The sequence below is a fragment of the Centroberyx gerrardi genome, chromosome 8, assembly GCF_048128805.1.
Source record: "Centroberyx gerrardi isolate f3 chromosome 8, fCenGer3.hap1.cur.20231027, whole genome shotgun sequence".
NCBI classification, from domain to species: Eukaryota; Metazoa; Chordata; class Actinopteri; order Beryciformes; family Berycidae; genus Centroberyx; species Centroberyx gerrardi.
This window is the reverse complement of record NC_136004.1, coordinates 7,237,547-7,261,307: the sequence shown is the minus strand read 5'-3', so window position 1 is coordinate 7,261,307 and position 23,761 is coordinate 7,237,547. Positions and strand designations below refer to the sequence as shown.

The window sequence follows — 23,761 nt, the reverse complement described above, 5'->3', positions numbered from 1 at the left end:
GATGGAGTCAGGATGCCATCCGCCGATCCCTTTTTATTAAGACCATGAATTCTTCCCCTCGGCTTTTGAATCGGGGCCCATTCACATTCACGAGCAAATTCAATTTGAGCCGCGGATCAAACGTGTGCCATGAGGCCGGCGTAGTGCAAGGTAATATCAAACGACTGAAAGAAACTATTCCTGGGCAGGAACTTGTTCAGAGGTGACAATCTGATTTAAAAGTCATCGCTGTAAATCAACATATAAAAATCCTAATTATTGTGCCTTCTCCTCCACTGAGCCAGCGCCACTTCTCTCCGACTTGTGCATTCATAAAGCCTGAGGGTGGCACCTCTGAAAGGGCATTCATTACCGAACAAGCCCCAGTCATTCCACACCTCCTTTTGCGGGCCTAAAAGGAACTCTCTTATTATATCCCGATGCAGATTGCTATTCATGCAATTTGGGCATTAACTCAGTGGTCGATTCACACCAGGTCCAACTGTTCCTCCCTTCTGGCTCTCCGGTCCGCTGTTGCAGCCAGTTGCTAAGTGTCAATGCCCAGACGACTATTTCTGTCCCGTACCCTGCGGATCTGGGTGGAAAACACAACCCCGGTGTCTCGTATTAATAAGGTCGGTCTCATTTCGCATCAGACGGAGAGTAAAGCTAATGAAATCACGCAGGAATTAAGTCGTTAAAGGGCTAAACACTAGTTCTTGGCGGATGGTAATGAGCACGCTAAGCGGGAACCCCCCTCCGACCTCCTCGGTCTATGTCGGGCTACTCCCGTCGCTTTCATCCAGCCGGTCTAAAAAAAAAAAAAAAAAAAGGACAACTGAGTCTTTCAAAGGAGAAATACGGTGTGGGGGGTTTGCGGGGTTTGCGGGGTTTGGTGGGGGGTTCAGGGGAGCCAGGGTGAACTTAACAAGCAGGGATCTTACAGATTTAAAGGTACTGCTAAAAATTTATGGAGGCATGTTTGGACGGGGGCCACGGCGAACAGCTTGGCCAGCTGAGCAACATCACAGCGGGACGCCTAATAAGCCCCGTGCAATTTTTCACCCCATATTTTATCAATAAAAAAGCAGTTTAAACAGCCTCCCCCCCGAACCGCAGCCGCTGCACTGCCTGCCATCTGGAGCCCTCTTTCATTTTATAATCCAACTGTCATTAAAATGCTTCTTGGCAGTTTACAGCTCGTTCCCCCTGTGCAGATGTGGAAGCGATCTTCAGACGGGGCCCTCTGATCAAAGTGCTCGCTGCTGTCAGACAGAACACTTACCACCCTCGGGCTACCTCCAGTCCTATCCGGACTTACTGCCTCCCATTATTTATTTATTTCCGCACTTCTTTATTTATCAGGTGCACCACTCCCAGCAGAGCGCGGGTCAACTCCAGAAGCCGGGCAGCGGTTGCCTGGAGGTTAGAGAAGCAGGCTTGGGACCGGGAGGTGGGCTGGCTACGAATTCCGTTGGGGTTCCTGTTGAGCGGGGTAACCGCTCCAACTGGGCTATGGTGGTCCTGGACAGCTCCAGTGAAAACAAAACAAAACAAAAAAAAACCCCCAAAAAAGCCAAACCCCTCCTCTAACCCTTCTCTGCCATGACGATATTATTTTTGGTGGCTGAATGAAACTAGCCTGAAAAGTTTTGAGATCCAGGAACAATATCTTCTAAAAATTATAGCCCTGGCTCAATTTTCAACTCAAAGGCAATAATTTATGTACCACACTTGGTCAATTAGTCTTAGAACAAGCATATTTTACCCCACTCATAAAAAGAACTGTAGGAACAAAATAGCACTGAAACTTTATATTTACGCCCATTTAGAATGAGAGCATTTTATCTACAAAGGTGCTCTTTGGAGTGAAATTAAGTTATCAAAAAGCAATGCATGGCTCGCCTATCTACAGGATTCCAATGCAGCCTGTGATTTGAATAATTGATTTCATTTCCACCAGTAAATCTCCAGCGGAGCAGAGGGACAACAATGCTACAGGCCTCCGTATAAGTGGAGCATGAAAAAAATCACTTGGCATGCCAAAAGTAATAACAACAAACGTTACCGCCTGAAAAATGATTATTTTGTGTTATTTTGAACGTGTCACTTTTGATTAGCGACTGCTGCTGAGATGATAAACCGGTAATCAATTGATCTCTGATGGGGCTTTGTGCGATTTGGGCTGAAGCTGGCGGGATGACATACACCGCCGCTATAAATCAACACCGCAGAAATGAGATAAATGTGAGCTTTGTACCCAAACAACACGCAGGTTTCTGGCAGCGTATGGGAAGGTGATGGCAGCGGGTCGACCCCTTGGCAGCGTCTCTGTATCATATCACGCTGCCACATTCGCCGTGTGCACACGCCTGACTTACATGCCGCTCCGGCGACCCGCGGCGTCCCCACTGATGTGGCGTGGCGCGCATGGCGTTAATGCTCCGACCGGGTGTTGATTGAGCTCCCCTAAAGCCAGTGACGCATGTTGCCTTTGTTTGGCAGCCGTCCCAGCCTAAGAACCGGGGCCATATTCCGCCTGTCAGTGCCATGTGTTAGCTCTCCTCAGAGCGCAGCGGCTGATGCCACTCAACCGCTCCCCCCTTCCGCCGCCCGCCCCCCCCCACCCCCCTGGCATCTCTGCGGGCACCCCAGGCCTAGCAGGTCTGCGCTAATGAAGTCAAATTAATTTAATGGATGCCCATGCCGCCTGCGTCTGCGGCGCTTGGCAGGGGGACGCTTTTAATGCCGGTCTCTGGCTGCGGCTCCGCACCTCGTACCCGTAAGCGTGGCCCCGTCTCTTCTGTTCGTCGAGCCCGGGCCCCCGACACGCGGATCGACTTCGATTACGCCAACGAGCCCTCGGCGACTCTGGACCGATCTGCGGGGCCGATAAAAACCAGAGTGGCAGGGAGAGTTCCGCAGTTAACTTCGGAGGGAGGCCAGGTGCGTCGACTAATTAAAGCCCACTCAAAGGGCGAGGGGAAAAATAACTGGCAAATGAACATGAGTGGCAACCGTCGTTTGTACCCCGCTTCCCGCCGCCCCCCCTGAGCCCCCAAATCCCCCCGTTAAGTTTTATGGAGCACCCTTTGATACAATAAATTTTTTTTTTTCCTGTAATCTTTCAAGCCCTGTACCTTCCCCCCCCCGGCTGGCGCAGATCAAAGCGGGCTGGTTTTGTGCATGAGGGACTGCAGTGGCTGGGGTTGCTGGCTTAATTGAAGGCAGCTGGCCCCTGTGTGTGTTTGGTCCTGATCTCAGCGCGCTCTCCCGGGCGCTCGGCTCTCCACATCACATAACGCGCTCGCCCACGGAAAGTTCCCTCCGGAGGCCGAGTGACGCGGGGGCCTGCAGGGGCTTGAGGTCTGGCACTCGCCAGCCCATCCACAGGCATCTGGGTGTTTAGATTGACTCGGTGATGCTCGAGTGGTTAGCAGGAGGAAGACGGAGCGCGCCGCTCTCGGTGGGTGGGAGAGAGGCCGAGACGCGGCGCTCACTTCCTTTATTGTCCATCATCACCGTTATGAGCGCCGCACATAGCCTGATCCTTCCCATTAAGAAACTTGGCTTGTCCTTCAGTAGGAAATATTCGGTAAACAGAGACAAAATGGAGAGTCTCAGGAAATAATGATGGCCTATGACCGCTCTTAATGTGTGTTGATTTTCCCTTTAAAACGACTACAAAAAACATGACTAGTGTGCTACTTGGCTGACTGGCCTCTTTGTCTGAGAAGGGAATTGAGGCTCTCTAAACATTCTTTTCACAGCCACAGTGGACCTAAGCTCCTTTTACTGATGTATTCCTGGCCGGAGAGAAAGCGACGATTCTTCGGGGAAACATTATCTGACTCCTAATAACAACAGGGAATTCTATATTTGTCCCTGATTGCGTATGCCATTTGTTGTGGAGGAAAAGCAAGTCCCCTTGCATTAGGAAGGCTTGTGCAGACAAGCCAAGGCTGGGACAGACATGAGTCTTGCTGCGCCAGCTCCAAACACACACAAAGCCTGCCTTGCATTTCCAGCCAGCAGAAATGTGTAAGTAATTACAGTCCAACCATGTTTATTGAATAAAAAGCCACTTAAGCATTATGTTTATGCACGATCAGAAACACTCAAATCTTACATCCACGTACACAAAAACATTTGTGTCTTTTTTTTCTCTCTCTCTCTCCGCAGAAAAACATCTGCACCCAATATGGACTCAATTTTACTTTTATTACTCATGTGGAAAAATGTATATAGTACTTGGATTGTTATTCAAACACAGGCCATTTGAAAAACAATGAATGCCCTGCCATGCTTTGGAGCAGAGTGGACACATTGAGCGCCGGCCTGGTCAGTTTAGCTGCCTATTTAAAACTAGACTGAGATTACTGCCTAGGCAATGCAAAGGGTGAGTGATGGCTGATTGGAATTGAAAATAATGCAACGCATTTGCGCAATTGTGCTCCCCAGTAATAACAATGTTCTGATAAGAATCAGTTACCACTGGTGGTGCGATCCTTCACAGCTTGTCTTGTTTGATATGGCACGCCATGCTTGGTGTATCGCCGTGTCAACGAACCGACGAGACCTCTAGCAGAAAATTGTGAAATCGAGCATTTCACCTGGCCCTCGCAGGAAAATTCTCCTGGCTATTACAGGACTCAGGTGGGAAAAAACAGCGTTTGAAGAAAACCACCTCTAGAAATGGATCGGGTCAGGGTGGAGGAAAAACAGACACCAAAACTTGGTGTTCATCGGGGCAACGATAACTCCCACAATAACAATGATTGTAAGCTGTTGACCGCGGCTGAGTGGCGACGGGTTTTTTCTCGAGGAGTTAGCGGTGCACCGGTGCTTAAAAGAATAGAAGGGAGTGTGTGTGTGTTGTGATTTTAACAGAACAAAGGGAAGGAATACTTGTTTTATTAACACCCTCTGCCAGCACAAACAATTTCTCCGAGAGAAGGGGAGACAGTGAGTGAAGGGAGAAGATTACAGCCCGGACGCTGCCATGTTATGCTTTCACACCTCCCCCGCCCCGAGAGGCTGGCGTTGTTCCGCTAGCCGCAAATCTTCTATTTTCATCCACGATGCCAACCATCAGCGCTAACCTTTAAGAAGGAATCTGGAGCGGGCGATTGGGTGCCACATCAATGACGCCATCGCTATGCTGGCTGTCCCCCGCGCCGCAGCGTGACACGCATCGCTACTGACAGGCCGTCTTTGCCGATGTCAGTTGGCCGCGTCTGCTGGCTGGCCCCGCAGAAGCTCCGAGTCTTTCCCTGTCATCGCGCCTCTCCTTCCCAACATGCATTAGGGCCGGGTTTCTCCGGCGAGCATGCCCTCGCGCTCACTTCAAGCACGCACGAAAACACACACACACACACACGTCGCCGCTAAGACGAAGCGCCTCCTCCCCCCTTCGCTTCAGAGACAAATCCAAAATGTGCTCCGAGATCACCGCACACTAACACGCTAAATGCGCAACAGATGTATCTCTTGACAACCGGGCAAAAAAAAAAAAGACAAAAAAAAAAAAATTACACCGCACAGCACACATGATCTGGAGCGGACCAGAGATGAGAGCATGTTGCAAACAGCCCAATATAAATTAAATAGTTAAGTGTTTCCAGGCTCGGTTTAATAGCTGGAGGAGACGAACATCATGATACCAGCTGATGGAAACATAAACCCACATTTCCATCGCAGGGCTTGCGGTGGTTCATTTCTGGTCGATCTGCAAAGCCAGAGCTCGCCATACTTTTCACCTCAAAAGTAGATTATGAACGTATGAACGAAGGTAACTGACCTTAACTCTAACCTTAACCTTACTGGAGACCTTGCATCTAAAGATAATCTTAATTAGAGATGGAAAAAACGGGATTGACATTCAAAGTTGTACCATGTTTTTTTTTTTTTTAACTTTTTGTCCAGAAAGTGAAAACCATGGTGACCAGAGGGAGGAACTGAGCGAGCGAAAACAAGAGAGAGAGGGAGAGAGAGAGAGAGAGAAAGAGAGGGGGGAGAGAGAGAAAGACAAAAGCAAGAGGAGAAAAATGACATCTCCATATTAAGGCCTGTGTTGCCGGTGTCAGTTCTAATTTCACAGTGCCTGTGGGGAGCTGAATGCAACCAGTCAGCTCTGGTCTCGTCTCGTTCCTCCTCCATTTTGAAATCGGGGCCGGCGAAATCCCAAGCTGGGGGGTGTGGGTGGGGGGGGGGGGTGATGGAGGGAAAGGAATATTACTGGCAAATTGGTTTTAGATTAAAGGAGGTGGCGAGGCATTCTGCTTTCTCAGCTCTTTCCCAGGTGCACTTAATCTAATTTCATTAAGGAGATGAGGACGGATGATCGCTTGTGTCGAAACATTAAGCCGGTCCGTTTTTTCCCGCCCATAAAAAATCGTTAGGGTTGTCAGCGGCCCGGCGGGTGGGCTGTTTGTTATTGAATATGACGATGCTCGGACACCAAGCTGGAATCTTGCTAGGCGGCGGCGGATGATGAGGTGTGTGTGTGTTTGTCTCTCTTCCAACATGGCTGACACAGGAGAAGAGGAAGAAACATAGAGAGATAGGGAGGGGGTAGTTCATAAAACAAGGGAGGGAAAAAAAAAAGATCATAAGAAAAATAGACAGGTGAGGGGAGTGTTGATGTTTTGCTCTTACATCCTCATTGCATGCTCGTGTTTTTTCGAGGCGGGTGCATTGCTAGCTTTTGAGGGCGGCCTCCCCCTGATACATCACCTGGGAGGATACCACTAGCTTGACGAGCCATTACCGATAAGCCGGTCGAGACGCTCTGACGTGAGGCTGGTGATACGGCATTCATCCTGTGCACGGCGGCGGAGATAAGGGCGGGGGCGGGGGGAATTAATGTGTCAATCAAAGCCGGCGCGCTGCCCCGGCAGATGAGTACAACGGAGCCATAAAAGAGCTCATAGACAGGATGTGGTAATGGTCCTCGGAGACGGATACAGTTTCTGCTGAGTGACTGCTCGGCAAATAGGACGAAATAGAATTAGCCGACCTGGGTGTCCTCGGTGGCTCCGTGTGCGGTGCGACGAGGCGGCGGCGGCGGCGGCAACGCACCTGACATGAGGCCGCTGTGTTAAGGTCTGCAGAGGATAGAAGTGGCTGCGACGCGCGGCACAGACAGACAGACAGATGCTGTATTATTTGCTGAGGTGAAAGACTACAGAGGAAATTGGAGGAGCCGGCGAGGACGGCGGAGTGGGGCCCTAATGGAGATAGGATGACACTTCAGGGGAGTGCATGAACAAACTGAGAAGGGATAAAGCCCACTCTCTCACTCTCTCTCTCTCTCTCTTCCTCTCCAATGAGAGAAAATGACCGTCTTGACTTGGAGTATCTCAGACAGACGTGTCAGAAGTTGTCAGGGTTGGCTTGCTGATATATCGCAGGTGGAGCCGGTTGGGAGGGGTGGAGGCGGCGGCGTTTATAGTGCTTGAAGAAACACTTTTAATAATGCATGGTCTTATGGGTGATGTGGAGTTCCTAAGGTTTGTCAAGTTCTTGTACGACCAAATTCCCTTTCAAAGAAACCAGGTTCAAACGTTCAACAGAGTTCAAATCACGATTAAAGGTGAACATCAATAATCAGGAACTCTTGAGTGTCAAGAGTTCAACTCAAGCCTGACAATCACTCTCAGCAAAGACTGTAAAATGTTAACACTCCGTTAACACTCTTGCAGTTCAGATGTTAATGCATGCAAAATATTTGTCACTGTTACCAAGTTGCTTTATTTCAAATAACATTACCAGATTTAACTTCATTAGAGCAAAAAAAAAACAACAATCACCTATTTCACATCGTCAAAGCACTAAATTGGATGCCTAAACAGGTTTCTCATGAGCCAAATAAAAAATATCTAACCGGACAGCATGTGAAGTAACACATATCTCATACAGTCACAATTATATCAAATATTGGCCTTGTGACATCTTGCTCTCTCGGATGTCACAGCCATTCACAAACACATTTTTGTGTGAAAGAGTAAATGGCTAACACGTGTTCGGGGGCATATAAATACATTTTAATCAACTGACAGTCACACAGAGGCCGTGACATGTAAAATGACTCAAACTCTTTGGATCGAGAGCAAAGAAATGATCTTCCCTAGCAAAGGCCTCAAAAACAAGACTTTTGTGTACACACAGTCCCTCTGTTGTGGAGGCATATCTCCAGCGTGCGGTTAGTCCCTTCGTTTAGCGCTATGTGCAAACACACACCAAGCGTTGCTTTAATAACAGTAAAGACACAGAGAAAACATTCTTCTCCTTAAGGAATCCCTCATTATGTGGGTTTTCCCTCTGGGTACAGTCGCAAGCGAGGTTAGTCAAGGTCATAGCTTTTATTGTTTTTTCCCTCCTTTGGATGCTTCTCATTGTCAAACATCACGTAATCCTGGAAAATCAGACGGCGGGGGCCTCCCAAGAAGAAGCGGCGGGCGATGGGAACGGAATACCCAGCCTGTGATTGCTTGTTTCCTCAAGGCTGGGCCAATCTGCATAGAGATCGCCCTATACACGCCAGCCTCACGCTGAACTAGAGGTGACCCGGCAATCTCCGAAAAGAATTCAAGTCTTGCCGCGTTGTGGAAACACGTCGGTATCTCCGGCATCGCTTTTGATACGAGGGTTTCACGAGACGCCGCTATCAAAACCGGCCTCGCCGCCACCGCGGCAGCTCGTCAGTTTTATTCAAATACGGTGTAACTGATTGCACCCTGGGGGTACACCTGGAAGCAATATTCTAATTAACTTAATCTGTGAAATCCTGACAATGTGGGTGTTCAGGTGGCTGGTAATCTGATGTGAAAGGAGCCTTTGTTTTCATTGGAGAGAGACGGGAGGAGCTGGCACCTGTTTCAGCGAAACGTTGCAGAAAATTAACGCCGCCGAGTTATCCTGAGTGCGGGCAATTACAAATGACAGTGTTTGTCTTTCTCCTCATGGAAACCAATTTTTACACCGTCGCTTTTTTACTTTTGGTGATGGCTTGTCAAGGTGTTTTTTTTTCCGCCGCTCTTCTTCTTCTCCCTTCCCCAGCAATTTACAATGGATGATTCGCTACTCTCATCATCTTGATTATGGTAATGTAGGTTTCTGAGGAAATTAAAGAGGCCAGTGCTGCTTAAGGCTTTACCTAAATGTTCTGTGCTTCTTGCACTCTTGGCAGGTACGTGCACATGAACATAGCGCCCTTTGAAAGAATTCACAACAGCGCGATTGTGTTGCAGCTATGCTTTCCATGATCAGTGTCACATTTTCTGTAGCCTCTCCAGCCTGCTCAGTAGGATACATGTGAGATTTCTCTCATGAAGGCCTTTGCTGCAGATATTGAAACATTACCATCCACAGTACAATTGAGAAATATAAATACTTACCTTTATTTTACACAATCTAACAGGGCGTTCACATGGGTTGCACTATTCTGACCAATTGTGGGCGGGGCCAGAGTCTCTGATTGCATCTATGTAGCGATCTCATGTAGCTACAAAGTTCTGAACAGGCAAATCATGTATTTCTGCTGTTCTGGTGTTGCCTTTCATAACGTTACATCGTTTTAACAAGTTAACCTATGTAGCTAGCTGGCACTAATTAGGTAGCATTAATAAAAAATAAACAGAAAAACTCAATAAAATGACTCTGAAGCTTACCATCGACCCCAATGGTGGATGCAACCGTTCTCCAAGCATCGTTTTTGAGATGTTTACTCCTGTAGTCTTTCGAATAAAAGTTGTAGAGAACTGGGAAGCTTTGAATGGCTGGAATCAATTTTTCACCCATTTTGCACTTGCCAGGTGGAACTATTGTTCATGAATCAAAATGACACTGGTAGGGAAACAAGGAAGCGTGCAAATCGTATTGGCTGTTGACAGCCAATGACCACGAAAAATTCAGCTGTGGCTAACTTTTCCCAGCCGACAAGCTTGTTGAGCGTTTCCCCGGTCAGTCAGCTCTATAGGAAATCAATGGACTTACAGTAAACTTGTTGGTCATGTGTCACAGTGTGAACGCACGGTAACTTGTAACAAACTTGTAACATGGCATTAGTGTTATCAAAATAACCCACATTTCTGTACTATTTCAATACCATTGCAAATGATGGAGGAGGCAAATATCACAATTCATGGCAACACTACATGGCATTGTTACAAGTCTCAAGTAACAGATACAGGAGGAAGGGAAACAGAACAGGAGAGCGCAGGTAGACCGGAGGAAAAGGAACCATTCTGAAAGCTTCCTTCCTTCTTTCCTCTCTCGCTCCTCTCCTCTTCCCTACCCTGCATCCCTCTCTACCCCCCACAGTGATGCCAGGGAGCCGTATGGAGACTGACAGGCCTGCTACCCTCCCTCTGTCGTGTCAACTAGAGAGCGGCCTCAGTTCCTTCTCGCTTCAATGAAGAGATAAAAGCCTATTGACTTGCCAGGCTACAGTTAATGCAAATTGGGGCTGCTATCAATGTATTATTTATAGGGAGAGCCGCAGACATTTCCACAGAACTGGGAGCTAAGCTTACAGGAGATTAGGCATGCTATCTCATTCATTTACCAGGGAGTAATTGCTAAACTGTGGGGGAATTAGGATGCGTGAGGCTCCCCGAAGGCGCTTCATCTCGAAACCAGGTGGCTGCCATCAGCCAACCACCATAAGTCCGCGATAAACGAGTACACAGAAGTCAAATTGTTACTACTGATAGGCTACATGTGTCAAACTCTCACGTGTATCTGGTGAATACCTGATGACATCACCGGCAAAATGGTACGGGTGTATTTGACGCACACAAACTAGCTGATATCGCTATCTAGCATATTAGGAAACAACTATATAGAGGTGACATGTCTTGTGCATGAAATTCATTTGACATTCAAAGCCAAATATTTCTACTGAAGGAAGCTGGAAAACATTTGATTAAGTGCACACGCAGCACACACTATGATCTAGGCTAGAAGGCATTATTCAAGGCATTATGTTCAGGCATTACGTGTTCCAAAAATAATAGATGCCACATCTGCTTACACCCCAAAACTAACATTGAAAAAAAAAAAATCCCCTCCTGTACTGTGTTTTCCTTGTCACTTTCTTGCTCTGTAAAATGCAAATGATCAACAGCGGTGGGACCGGCGGAGTGTCTATTACCCCTCGTCTCTTCTCGCTAACAACACACTGTGACTGTCTCCCTCCTTTAGTCGCGAGCTCAAATTTGTTATTCACAACTCTCAGCCACTTCATGTGGCGGGCGAATAAACACGGGGAAAAAGCAGTCTTACCTTGTCGTCAATGTCACTCTCGCTGTCACACTGCAACAGAAAAGAGACAGACACAGGGAACATAAGGAATTATTCATTTGGCCCCCCCAGTAGCTCATAATCAGTGCAGATGTTATTTCTGTGTGCAACCTCTCGTTCACTGACAGCTTTCAGCGCAAACGGCGAAGAATGAAGGGGGAAGAGAGAGAGAGAGAGAGAGCGCGACAGTCTGAGAGAGTTTTTCAAATTTCAAAAGCGGCACAGGCCGCACAATAACGCTATTCTGGTGTTTTCTGCCACAAATTCAATGCTGTGCGTTTACAAAAGGCAGAAAACAAATAATACTATACGGCGGGTTCTGTTGTAAAGAGCTTGTCAGTGACTTCGCATTCAGTTAAAGCTTGTCATTTAGCCTTTTGAGTACGCTTTCAAATTGGATGATTATATCTCAAGGACACACAGTGCTTGGGCTCTCTGAATACTCAAACACAGCGCCTATTAAGTGTGGTATTTCAAATCTGCCTCATGACAAACCAATCTTTAGTTTGCACGGCAGACTTCTACAGGTATGAAGAAAGAGAGGAACAAAACGGGTTGAAATCTGAATGATGTCTTGTCTGGTGGGGCCAAGGGGCCAAATTGCCTTCTATTCAGCCATCAAGGGAAGTAGTTTTTCTTCAAAGTTCTAAATTTGAAGTCATTTCAGCGTTAGAATACTTGGCGACCCCGGCTCAAACAACTCGAAAAATCAGACCTTGTAAGTTGCAAATAGATTCTGAGTGTTGACAATGAGCGCCGCAGGTCTTCATTCCTGGCGTGCCGACAGCCACAAGACTATGACATGTTTTTAGAAAATAAATTAGATGATTCATTTTGATATTGTGAGAGAGCATCATGCCTCTTTCTCTCTATATTACAACAAATAATTACATTCAGACAAACTACTGGAAATGATTCTCCTTTAGTCTACTGGAATGTTTGAGTATAGTTTTGTCAGTTTTTTAGCTTTTTTTTAATGATTTATTCTTCATGTTTGACCTGACCATAATACATTGCTGTCTGTGCAAAATAACTTTAAGCTGTCTACAAGTGTAGATAACCACATTCCTAGCTGGCACTGGCTTTCACTCCACAACCCAAATCCTCCCCACACCATCCCCGCTTCCGTTTCTCACGTTCATTTGTGACTAATGGTGAATAAATGCTCTTGGCTGGTAACTCTCTCCCCCGGAGACAATAGACAGTGCAGTTGTGGAAGCGGGAGTGGCTGAGCTGCGGGCCAGTCCCACTGGACCTCACAGCAGGATGCACGAGGAGCGAAGCAATTCAAGCGAAGAGCCACATGAAGAGGGGGGAGAGAGAGGGGAGAGGGGCCCCCCCAGTGAAAAAACTGCCTTCAATCTGTCAATTAAGTCTCTGTGGCAACATATTTAAGTGGGCCCTCTTTATTTTGTTTGACTCCCTTTCAGAGCCGGGCACAATGGGGAGGGAGCTGGGTCAATGGAGGCACAGCGGCCCTTTGTAGCGAGTGCGGTGGGTCCAAATGTATAATTAAGTAACGAGAGCAATCAGTGCAAGGGCTCAGTGGCCAAGATCTCTCAGGAGAGGAGGGAAAAAAAACAGCCTCCACTGCCCCGCGATTCATCCGACTCCGCGAAGACAAGGGATATAGTGGGAGTCCTCGCTGGCAGAGGCTTCAAGTGAAAAAATGTTGTGGCTCAACCCCTTAGGAGGCTTTATTGTTGTGTTTGTGTCTCTATCTGCAGAAAAACAACTCCGAGACACGCCTGAGCTCCCATTGTGCATATCGAGGCGTTCTTACACAAGATCTGGAACAAGGACACGCACCTACCGGAGGTCAGATAAATGAAAGAGAGCGAGGCTTTCTTTCTGCTGGAGTGATTGTTGTTTGTGATTACAGAGCCAGCGAGTGAGCAGCGAGGGAAGAAAAAGAGTGTGAGAGGAAGGGAAGGACGCGCCGCAATATAAAATGTCCCTGACAACAAAGGGAAAATGGCCTGACAATTGCACTTATTTGAATATCGGTGAGTATGGGGGAGTTTTATTCCAAAATGCATTACATCCATTCTGGGAAAAATCATGTTCTTTGCTCACTATTTACACAACAAATATGATTACTTGCTCTAAAATACTACTATTTTAGGTAAAGGCTCATAATAGTGACAATGTTCAACAGCATTTTTTTTTTATTTCAAGCTTGAAATCATTTTGTCCTAATAGGTGCTACATTTTTCTTTAAAACAGTGTCTATCTCATTTTGGAATGAAACTCTTCCTTCTGAGCCTGTGTGTATATGACCACATGGAGTGGAGAATTAGAGAAATTGGCCACATTTATATGCAACATGTCCTCTTTTCTCTTGGGGAATGTTTGCAAACCCTAATTTCCGGGCTTTCGCTTGTCAAAAGACCTTCATTACAGAGTGCAGGGCATTAAGAAGAGAAAGTGGCTTAGGCTTCTTGTCAATCAATTCCCCATTCACACTGAGGATTCTGGACAAATTAATTGTCAGCCATTTCTATACCGCTTGTTACTGGCTCATCACAACCTGTAATCACCACCCATTTGTTCCCTCACCACGCTGTCATTTTATTTTAAAAGAATCGCACATTCAAACACGCATTCAAAACAGCCTTCTCCTCTGTCTCGATCCGGTCAACGGGGGAAAAAGAAAAAAAAAAGCCAAATCGATCCAAACCTGCAGCTCAAACCCCCCCCAGAAAATCAGTGTAAATGTGTTCTTAGCATGCAACCGAACAGATGACATCCATCGGTCTATTCCCCGGGTGCAGTCTCGGCCCGGTTGTTGCTGCCGTGAGACGAGGGATGAGGCCTCGCAAGGCTAGCGCCGGCGAGGAGGAAAAATAATATCAAAAGAGCACAGCGGGGCGCTTATCCCTTTACAAGAAGCATGCACTGCAGCAGAGCGTAAAGGAGGGATACTAGCTATGGCTCAGAAAGAGAGAGAGAGAGAGAGAGAGAGAGAGAGAGAGACAGAGCACAGCAGGGGAGAGAGAGGCAGGTGGAAAGGGGGAACAAAACAACAGTAAGAGCAGCCACGGGGGATGCTATAAAGATGAAGGGATGGACGGATGGAGGTGGTGTTAGAGCAGTTTTAGTCAGTACTGTATGTGATTGCCTATTGGGCTATTACACTTGGTTGAGTCAAAGGAAGGAATACAATGAACCTATAAAGGTGTCAGATTGGCCTATGTGTGCGTGTATATGTGTGTGTGTGTGTGTGTGTGTGTGAGAGAGAAGGAGGCCATGTCACGCAGTACCCTCCCCATGGTTGAATATCCACACTGGGGAAGAGCTCTGCAGTGAGGCTACACCATAAACCAAATGGTAAAAATGCAAAACCACAAACCCAAAAAGGAATTTTCCCTAAACAACAAGTCTGGTGGTCAGAGGGGACGTTGTTAAAATCGGGGAGATATGCTGCTCACTAAGCTGCCTGACAGAAGCCAAGCCCCCAGTGGTTCTGTCTCTCATGGATATTCACAAACCACAAAAAAAAAAAAAAAAAAAACCTGGCTGGCTCTTCAGAGGCAGGGAGCAAGCAGCAACATCTGCACCTGGCAACCGCCAGCCACAAGGGGTAACAAGGGACCGGCTTCGGCGGATGGCTCATACACAAACCCCCCCTCCCAGCCCCCCCCACCTCCTCTCCAGCTCTCCCTCCCCTCCGCCAGCACATCAGACGGATGCGTTTGACATTTACACAGCTTTCAACACTTCAGAGACGGGAGATTTATTCTGCCAGCGGCCCTGGCTGGAGCCGGGCCTCGACCTGGGCTGGCCCCCATGACGACCCTGTAGCTCAGCCCTGAAATGAGGCAGAGGCTGAGGAGAGCTGAGCGGAGAGAGAGAGAGAGAGGGGAGAAAAAAAAGTAGGGGGGAGGGAGGGATGGATGTCTCGATTCTCCGGGACATTTTCTCTGGCAGATTCCAATAGACGTGCAGGGGGAAGACAATAAGCGTTGCGCATCCCGGAGCACATTAAAACGACTGGCCAAATTAATCACACAGTTCCACTTGTCACACTCGGAGGAGACTCTGCCATGAATTCCGCCTCGGAGATAGAGAGAGGAACAGAGGAGGAACTCGCCCGGCTACGCAAATGCTGGCACGGCATCAGCGTCTGTCGGGGACTGTCTGCCTGAATACTGATCGCGGCCCTGTACTTGCTGCAAGATATCTAAAAAAAAAATAGGCAAAACAAGAGCTGCCAGAGCTGCTGGCATGTAAGTGTCACTGTCAGTTCCTTCTCAAAAAAACCCCCCAAAAAAAAACAAAACAGAAGAAAAATACAAATGGTGCATACGCATAACAATATTTGCAATTTGGCCACACGGCACAGTTGTGAAAAATACTTGACCGCCTGTAGATTGTTATTCAAAGTCATTGGCACCGGATTATGTTGTAAAAGAGTGTGAGGAGTTTAGAAGGGAATTTGAGGGTGGGAATGAGAGAGAAAAATAAAAAAAAACCTTTCCATTAATTCCACACTATTTACTAACAAGTTTCCAAAACAAGATGATGTCCACAATATGCAATTTTTTGATTTCACATTGTGAAAAATTTAACAAACAGCCCCAAAAGACTTTATTGTGTTGTATTTAGCACTGTTTATTTCACAAGTCAGCTGGCACTTTGAATCCCAAGAATCTCTATATTCCTCTGAGCCATCGATTGAGTGTCTAGCTTAAACATTGAGCAAGTGAGAAGAGAGTAAAGTACACTGTATGGAGAATAGAAGTGGGGCCACAAAGGCGCAACATTACTACCTCTGATTTACCAGCGGGACAGCAGGTGCTCCGATTGATCCGTCGTCCGGACGAATAGGCTAACGAGCCGAGAACACGAGCGTTTAGACATCTTCATATTGATAAGCAACGGCTTAAACCTAGAAGACATTTCTCCACGGACGTCTACCGAGATGCTCCTGGTTGCGAGGGGGGAGAGAGTACTGACAAACCCAGATCTCCTAGGGCGAGAGCGCGGGGAGGGGGTAATGGTCCATTTAGATAGCCGAGGAGCAAAACGGTGCCTGATACTGGTGGAACAACATCAATTTCCTCTCGCAATTTCCCTCCCACGGATGCTGGGATGAGGTGTGGGGATATTGGCGCTGTGGCCACTCTGATGGGGTGCACAAGCAGTGCCTCAGGATCGCTGGAGAACCTCCCGCCAGGCACCGAAACGACCGCGGGACCTCCGAGGGCCGCGGGGGTCTCTGCGGTCTCGCAATGCAGGGTACGGCCGGGGCGAAGCGCTTCTCCAACTCCAACTTTCATAATTGATGAATAGGATGTTTTGCTGCATGCTTTTACGTTCTCACCCTCTCTGAAGCACCAGCGCCTTTGAGAGGAGCTCATGAGTCATTGAAGAGGCTGAGGGGGTGGTGAGTGTGTGTGTGGGTTGGCATCAAGATAGTATGGAAAAACAAACATCTCTCTGGGTGCTGCAGATGGCCATACAATGTCACGGCTACTGTAAAGCTAAACACTGGAGCAAAATACTGAAATGCTTCTGGGACCAGAGGGGCAGTGGTGCACTAACATTAGGGTTTACACGGCTCACATAACACCACTGCACTATTCAACCCTCTCCATCATCGAGAGAGAGAGAAAGAAAAAAAAATCAAGCGATTGCTCCTGACCCCGCGAGCTGTATTTGAAAGCACCACGTAGCAAAGTGATTTGATCACAGGATCAAATCTATACAGCCATTTGACCCTTGACCTCACCACCAGGCAGCATGGGAAGTCAGCTGATTACCCCGGGTCAGACTAGGAGCTCTGGATTAGGGAAGTATTGATCCCGGTGAAGATGGAGGCTCCGGAGGGAATGAGAGCGCGAGAAAAAAAACAAAAAAACGCTCCGGCGGGGTAGAAGTGATATCGACCGGCGGAGGAGGCCTAGACAGGCTCTAACGTAAAACCATATTTGAGCTGGGGTCCTCGGAGTTGGCTGCGCAAACAGAGAGAGGCGGCTTCGGCGAAAGCTCCTTTCACGGAGGCCCGAGGAGAGAGAGAGAGAGAGAGAGGAGAGAGAGAGAGGAGAGAGGACAGAGACAGAGAGAGAAGGAGAGCGAAGGAGGGTTGAAGCAGACAGAGAGAGGAGAAGTGCTCTTTGCATTAGCCAGACACACAGAGGCCTCCGGTTCAGAGCTGACACACTTAAGGGAAGAGTCAGCGGGGGCCGTGTAAATCAAGCCGGGGTGAGGAAAGATATAGTCCTGACCCGGGGCCAAACCAAGCAGGCTTTAACACTACCCAGAGTCCGTGTAAACAGCGCTGAGACCCGGCAGCGCTCCGCTCCGCTTCCATGCAAAGTATGCGGTGAGGTGGAGGAGGAGGAAGGGGGGGGGGGGGGGTGCATGGATAGATTGATGGTGATGGTGATGGTGGGGTGGGGGGGGTGAACTTGAAGAGCCCCCTCCTTTTCACTAAATTAAAGGACCGCCTTGTCCTTTCCAACAAGAAATCCCTCAACTTTTGCTTTCAGTGCTCGCTGGGGGAGCGAGGGGGCCGGCTGGGCTGCTGGCGTGGACCCTTGGAGCAGTTTGGCAAGGGAAAAACAGACACTAATGGCAGATGTATGAGGGAACGGGGAGCATTTATTCAGCACAGAGAGAGAGAGAGAGAAAAAAACTAGCAAAAACCTGAAGGGACGGGGAATACACAACTGTGTTATGAATATAGTCGTGGAAGAAAAATGGGGGCGGTCGGTGAGAGAGAACGAGAGAGAGAGAGAGAGAAAAAAAACACTGATTTACGGCGTCCATGTTTTTTTTTCCCCGCAGCTCGTCTTTCATAACGCTCCCTTCGGCTTCTTCTTGTCTCCGCTGACCGTGTCGACTGCAGCCAGCTAGCTAGCTCGCCTTCAGAGGCAAGAACACACACACACACACACACTCACACACACACACCCCCTCATACAACCCTCGGCACCTCCCTGTGTTTTGACATGGCCCCGGGCCCGGCGCTGCCGAGCTGCCACAGCAGACGCTGGGCATTGGAAATTTAAGTCGGGGCGTAGGAGAAATTAGGCGAGGAGGCAAGGAAATGGGATGTTGACTTGAACTGGCCCCGGGGGCAGCTGAGAGTCTCCCCGTGCAGCTCCGCTGGCTGCCTGACAGTTTGATGGAGCGAGTGGAGGCTTCCCCGCGGCCCGAGCCGCCGTCTCTAACACTGATGTAGCTCAGTGAGGAACAGATTGAGCCTCCAGGCATCGCTCTGTACTGCTACTCCCCTCCTCTCTCTCTCTATCTCACTCTCTGTACTGCTACTACCATCTTGTTCTCTCTAACCAATCCTCTCTAACCAACACACAAAGAGACATGTACATGCAGCACACACATGCAGACACACATGCTCACACATGCACAGACACAAATACACACACATACTGTACACACACATGCACACAAATCACAGTCACACACACACACACAGAGCGGTCGGCTCCCCCCCCTCTTCCTTCCCTTTCCTAGGACAGTAATGTGATGAGCACTACAGATGCTGTTTACTGAGCTCTGGCCTACACACAGGGGGAGGGAGGAGGAGAGGGAGGCAGAGATAGAGGGAGAAGCAGAAGGAGGTAGAGTCAGGGGGCTGGCAGGCCACAGCCATAATGAAAAGAGTCTGGCGGCGGCCCACTGTGTGCTGGTCATGAGAAGCATGTGCCGCCGGGGGGCTCTACTGCTAATTTCGAGGGGCAGCCAAGCGTTTCACGCTAGACTTGTCATCGGGCCAGAGGGGGCATTCATACTGGGTGACAGCAATTGCGAGAGGGCGGGTAGGGGGGTTTGGGGAGAGAGAGAGAGAGAGAGAGAGAGAGCGAGAGAGAGAGAGAGAGAGAGAGAGAGAGAGAGATTCAGCTCCCTTCCCCCCTCCTCCTATCTGCTGCCCCCCCCCTCCCTCTGCAATGATCAAACGCTGTCGCAGGCAGGGTAAGGAATTACAAATGAGTGTCCTGTGGCAACGGCTGGGACTGGATTCAGCTCCTCTCTCTGCTCTCCTCTCTCCTCAGATGGCCGGGAGGGGCATAACTCATCCTCTAACCCCCGCTGTCCGCATGGGGTTTTATACCCCCGCATCCTCCTGGTTAACACGACAATAATAATCTGCGACAAAAGCGGAGCGGGTTCTGAGCGCCCGGGCGGTCGGACGTGGAGGTTGCCACGTGCGCGTTCGGGCCCGAGCCCCGGCGTGCCCTTGGTCTCCACCGGATCGCGGCGTGTATAGAGTGCCGGCAGTCTGTTAGAGGTGAAACGACCGACCGGCGCATCTTTAATCAGTGCCATCGACTGGCCTGATGATTTGGCGCGCCCTTTGGGGTTATCTCTGAACTCGGCTAGATAAAACGAGTACAAAGTCACCGGAAATCATTAAAGAGTTGAGAAGAGGAAAAAAAAGGAACAGAGGGGGAAAAAATGTGTGTGTGTGTGTGTGTGTGTGTGTGGGGGGGGGGGCTTGTATCACAATTTTGCCCCTCTCCCACCCCTCTTGGCTGCAGTGTGAATCCTAGAAAATGAGAGAGAGTGAAAGAGAGAGAGAGAGAGAGAGGGAGAGGGAGAAGAGGAGCTACCAAGCAGTTGATACTAACAGCTGGCTGCCTCCTCCTTAAAAAGCAGCGCCTGGCTCGGGTCTGTCAACCGGGAGAAGGAGGCGAAACGAGGGATGAGCGGGGATGAAAGCAGGAGTGTGAGAGATGGAGTCAGTGATGAAAGGTGGGTGGTTGATGGGGGATGAGTGGATGAGGGATGGGGGTGGGAGCGGGTGGGTGGGGATGGGGGGGGGATTAACCAGCTTGCAAGGAGAAAAACTTCTGTTCAGTGCCTCCGATACAAGCCATCACATGAGAGAAAAAGAAAGGGATGGGAAACCAGAGAGAGAGAGAGAGAGAGAGAGCAGTGCAGAGCAAAAGAGGAGAGAGGAAGGGAGGAGGCACCCACAGTGCACATCTTCAGGCTGTGAATAATTTAGAGGAGCACTGGGGAGACGAGACGAAGACGAACACAAAACACTGGCAGCGTTTGACCTAGAGCTGCAGCTACATCAGTGCGCATCACAGACTGGAGAGCTCTCTCTCTCTCTCTCTCTCTCGCTCTCTCCTCCTCCCTCCCCCCCTTTCTCTCTCTTCTCTCTCTTTTGCTCTTCATCTGCCTCCCTCTGTGCTGGGGAGGAAACAGCTGTACGCTCTTCTTGTTTCGCCTCACATTCTATGAAACCCAACAGAATGGCTGACAACTCAGTTCCATAAGGATCTCACTCTTTCCGTCTCTCTCTCTCTCTCTCTCTCTCTATTTCCCCTCCTCCCTCATCTGGGTACATCAGAAGACTACGCTGTAGTCTGCCTTGTGCAAAACGGAGACATGCAGGTTCAGGCCATATGGAGCCGTAATGGCGGATACTGTGTCTAGATCCACTGGCAAACGCAGGGCTAATGCTGCGTTCATGTCAATTGGGAATGCCCATCGAAAAGACTTGATGGTTATAAGCAACGACTTGGAAGTGTTCATGCATTTGAATTCGATTGATGCCATCAAACGCCATAGTTAAATGTTTCTGTAGTCTTTGGTTATTATTATTCTTGGCCTTTTCACACTTAACACACCTACACTTAGTGGGTGAGTGATTTGAGTTCATGTTTTACAGCAAAACAAACATTGCAATGTCAACCACAAATGAAAAAAGCAGTTGACTCATGCCATGGTATTTTAATAATTGTGATAATATAAAATAAAAAATAACCTATGTGATGAAAGTCGGTCTTTTTATTTGAAATTAATACATCATTCCCTATACTGGACTACAGTATTTTCTTGTTGGTGACATCAGAATTCAGGGACTTTGAGAAATAGTTGGAGTTCTCAAGTCGTATTTATCACCTGAAAGCTGACGTTCATGGTATTTTCAAGCGGAACGCTCGTCTTTCCCATATGACATGAACGCAGCATTAGAGAGACAGCGCTGCGATCAGCCAGGTAGTGGAAACCGCGGACAGCCGCCGTAAATAACGGCCGCCCTGCGATTAGGCAGAGAAGAGGTTAAACAGAACTCGTTCACGCCGCCTTTGTCAGGGTGCCATGAATCACCTCACCTGCTGAGGTGTGTGTGCATGTGTGTGTGTGTGCGCGTGTGTGTGTGCGCGTGTGTGTGTGTGTGTGATTAAAGGACCACTGGGCATCTGTGGTGGGAGTGACAGTTGGGCGGACAGAGGGCGGTCTGATCAACCCAGAGGGGAGGGGCCATTTATTACTGTAATTAAGGAACCGTGGGGGTGGAGGAGCCCGAGATCGCAAGTGAATGCAGCCATTCATATGCAGCAATTCCCTTTTCTTTTGGTACAAATGATAGTATGAGGCAGGCGGATGAACACCCAGAAAATTAGGACTAAAGATGGCCACTAAACAAAGAGTTAGGTAACTCTCTCTTCCCCCTCTCTTTATTTTCCCTCCCTCCATCTCTCCCTCTCTCCCTTGCTCACTGTCTCCTGCTCTGTCTGCATGGCTGATATTAATGGGACGTCCCTTGTTTGTAAATGTGCCAAGTTGTGTGCACCACCGCGGGCTGTCTATTATAGCAGGCCTCTGGGGCGGCTTTTCCATATGGCGTCGCATATGGCACTCAGCAGCATCAATTAATGTTGTTATAATACTGATTTTTATGAGCTAGGGTTTCACTCCTTTCCTCTCTTCTCTTCTCTGCCCCCCCCCCGACTCCTCCCCCCTTCTCTTCCACCCGCCACCGCCGATTCTTTGATTCCTCGTATTGCCTTCCCTCGATTCCTCCAACCTTCGACAACCTGGCTTTTTACCAGCGGAGGGATTTGAAAAAATGTTCCCCTCGCCAAGTTGTGAAAGCTCCTACCGGCTCTACTGAACGCTGCTCAAAGACCCTGAACACGACTTTGTTCCTGCTATACCGCAGAAGAAGGGTAACACTATTGCCAATGTATCAGAATCTCTCTATCGTCTTTGAAGCCTGAGAGACTTCGATCTACGAAATATGAAACGCAATGAGAGCGATGACGACAGAACGATTATGCGGACTGAAAAAGCACGGGATAATGTCACATATCTACTACCAAACAGTGTGCATTTACAGCACCTATTGTAGTTTTGGTCACATTAGGCCAGCATCAGGGCCTATTAGTGTGTTAAATTAGGTCTGTATTTATGCACAAAGCAATAGGCAGATGGATGTAAGAGTGGAATCTGAGGGGCTTTTTTGTTCCCTGGTGCCTTTGGTGGTGGATCTGACAGGAGGGGAACAAGAGCGTAGCAAAAAGCCCCGCTTAAAAAGCTCCCAGCCACACCAGCCTTGTCAGCGACGCCACAATTAGAGACTAGATCACTGGCGCTTCCCAGCGAGAAACATCCACCCCCCCCACCCCCCCTCCCTCAATGGAACTCTTTCGTTTGAGGAACACACTCAAAGGGGGGTTTTAAAACGTTTCGGATGGCTAATCACTCTCAGGATGAAAGGCCCCGGCGTGTTCGTTCTTCTCAGCGCGGGGAGCTTCCCTCGCCGTTTCTCCGTCTCTGATTCTGATTGTTTTTGTTCGTTTTTCTTTTGCAGCAGGCAGGCAAGGCAGGCGAGCTGGCAGGCAGGCGCCGTTTGAAGGTGCAGTCAGACCCGAGTGCGGGCCTGATGCTTTGTAGTGATATTTCCAGCAGCACAATCTCATTACTTTTTGACGTGGGAGATGCGTGCAGGGGCGGATTGTCATTTCACGCTGTCAAAAGTTCCGTGAGGGAATGGAGAAGGGAATGGAACTTCAATGACCTGCATGCCTCTGGCTCATCGAGACTGAATATATTAAACCAAGTAACACAGTTAAAATCCAATGAACCGGGTCCTTAAAAATGCTTGTAAACTTAATGTCCAGTCCCCAGGGCTGTTCCACCAATCTCTACCCTAATCTGGAATCTCTGTAATCGGATCTATTTCACAGCCCCCTCTTTCTGTTGCTGTACATCCCCTGATCGTAATTGACTTACATACGGCACTGCATGTACACTCGGGCAGCACATATACATACGCAGCTAAGACAAATAGGCCTTTGTGTCTTGAGAGGAAAAGTTCCTGGGGGCAGCGTCCCACACCTCTCAAAGCTAGTGAGAGCTCCTGGACGTTTTCACATGGGACAATCAGTGCCAGTTCCCCTTTTTAAAAAAAAAAAAAAAAAAAAAAAAGTTGATTTCACACAGAGCTCTTTCAATACAGAGAAAAACTTTGCTCTGTTTAAGAAGCTGCCAGGGACTGATTGAAGCGCCTGGTTACCATGCGAACCCCAGCCTGTTGCTGGGGCGACTGTCCCAAAGTGCTTCCTGGGTAATTTTCGAGGTCACTGGTTTGTGCACGCCTATGTGGCGCAGATGGGCCCACCCTCATTCAGGGCCCAGCAGGAGCTCTTTCATTAGGCCCAGTGAATGGCCTCATTCATCCCCTTCACCTCAATTGGTCACACTGCGTCTCCGC

At 48.6% G+C, this 23,761-nt stretch overlaps 1 protein-coding gene across 5 annotated transcripts in view; it reads right to left on the bottom strand.

The window, feature by feature from the left end:
• Positions 1 to 23,761, bottom strand: part of fbrsl1 (fibrosin-like 1) — a 272,295-nt gene that overhangs the window by 83,048 nt on the left and 165,486 nt on the right. For all 5 annotated transcript variants that reach the window (XM_078285060.1, XM_078285058.1, XM_078285057.1 and 2 more), the window contains one exon: positions 11,266 to 11,295. In XM_078285060.1, coding sequence (XP_078141186.1) covers positions 11,266 to 11,295 — 30 coding nt within the window. The remainder of the gene's footprint in view (positions 1 to 11,265; positions 11,296 to 23,761) is intronic.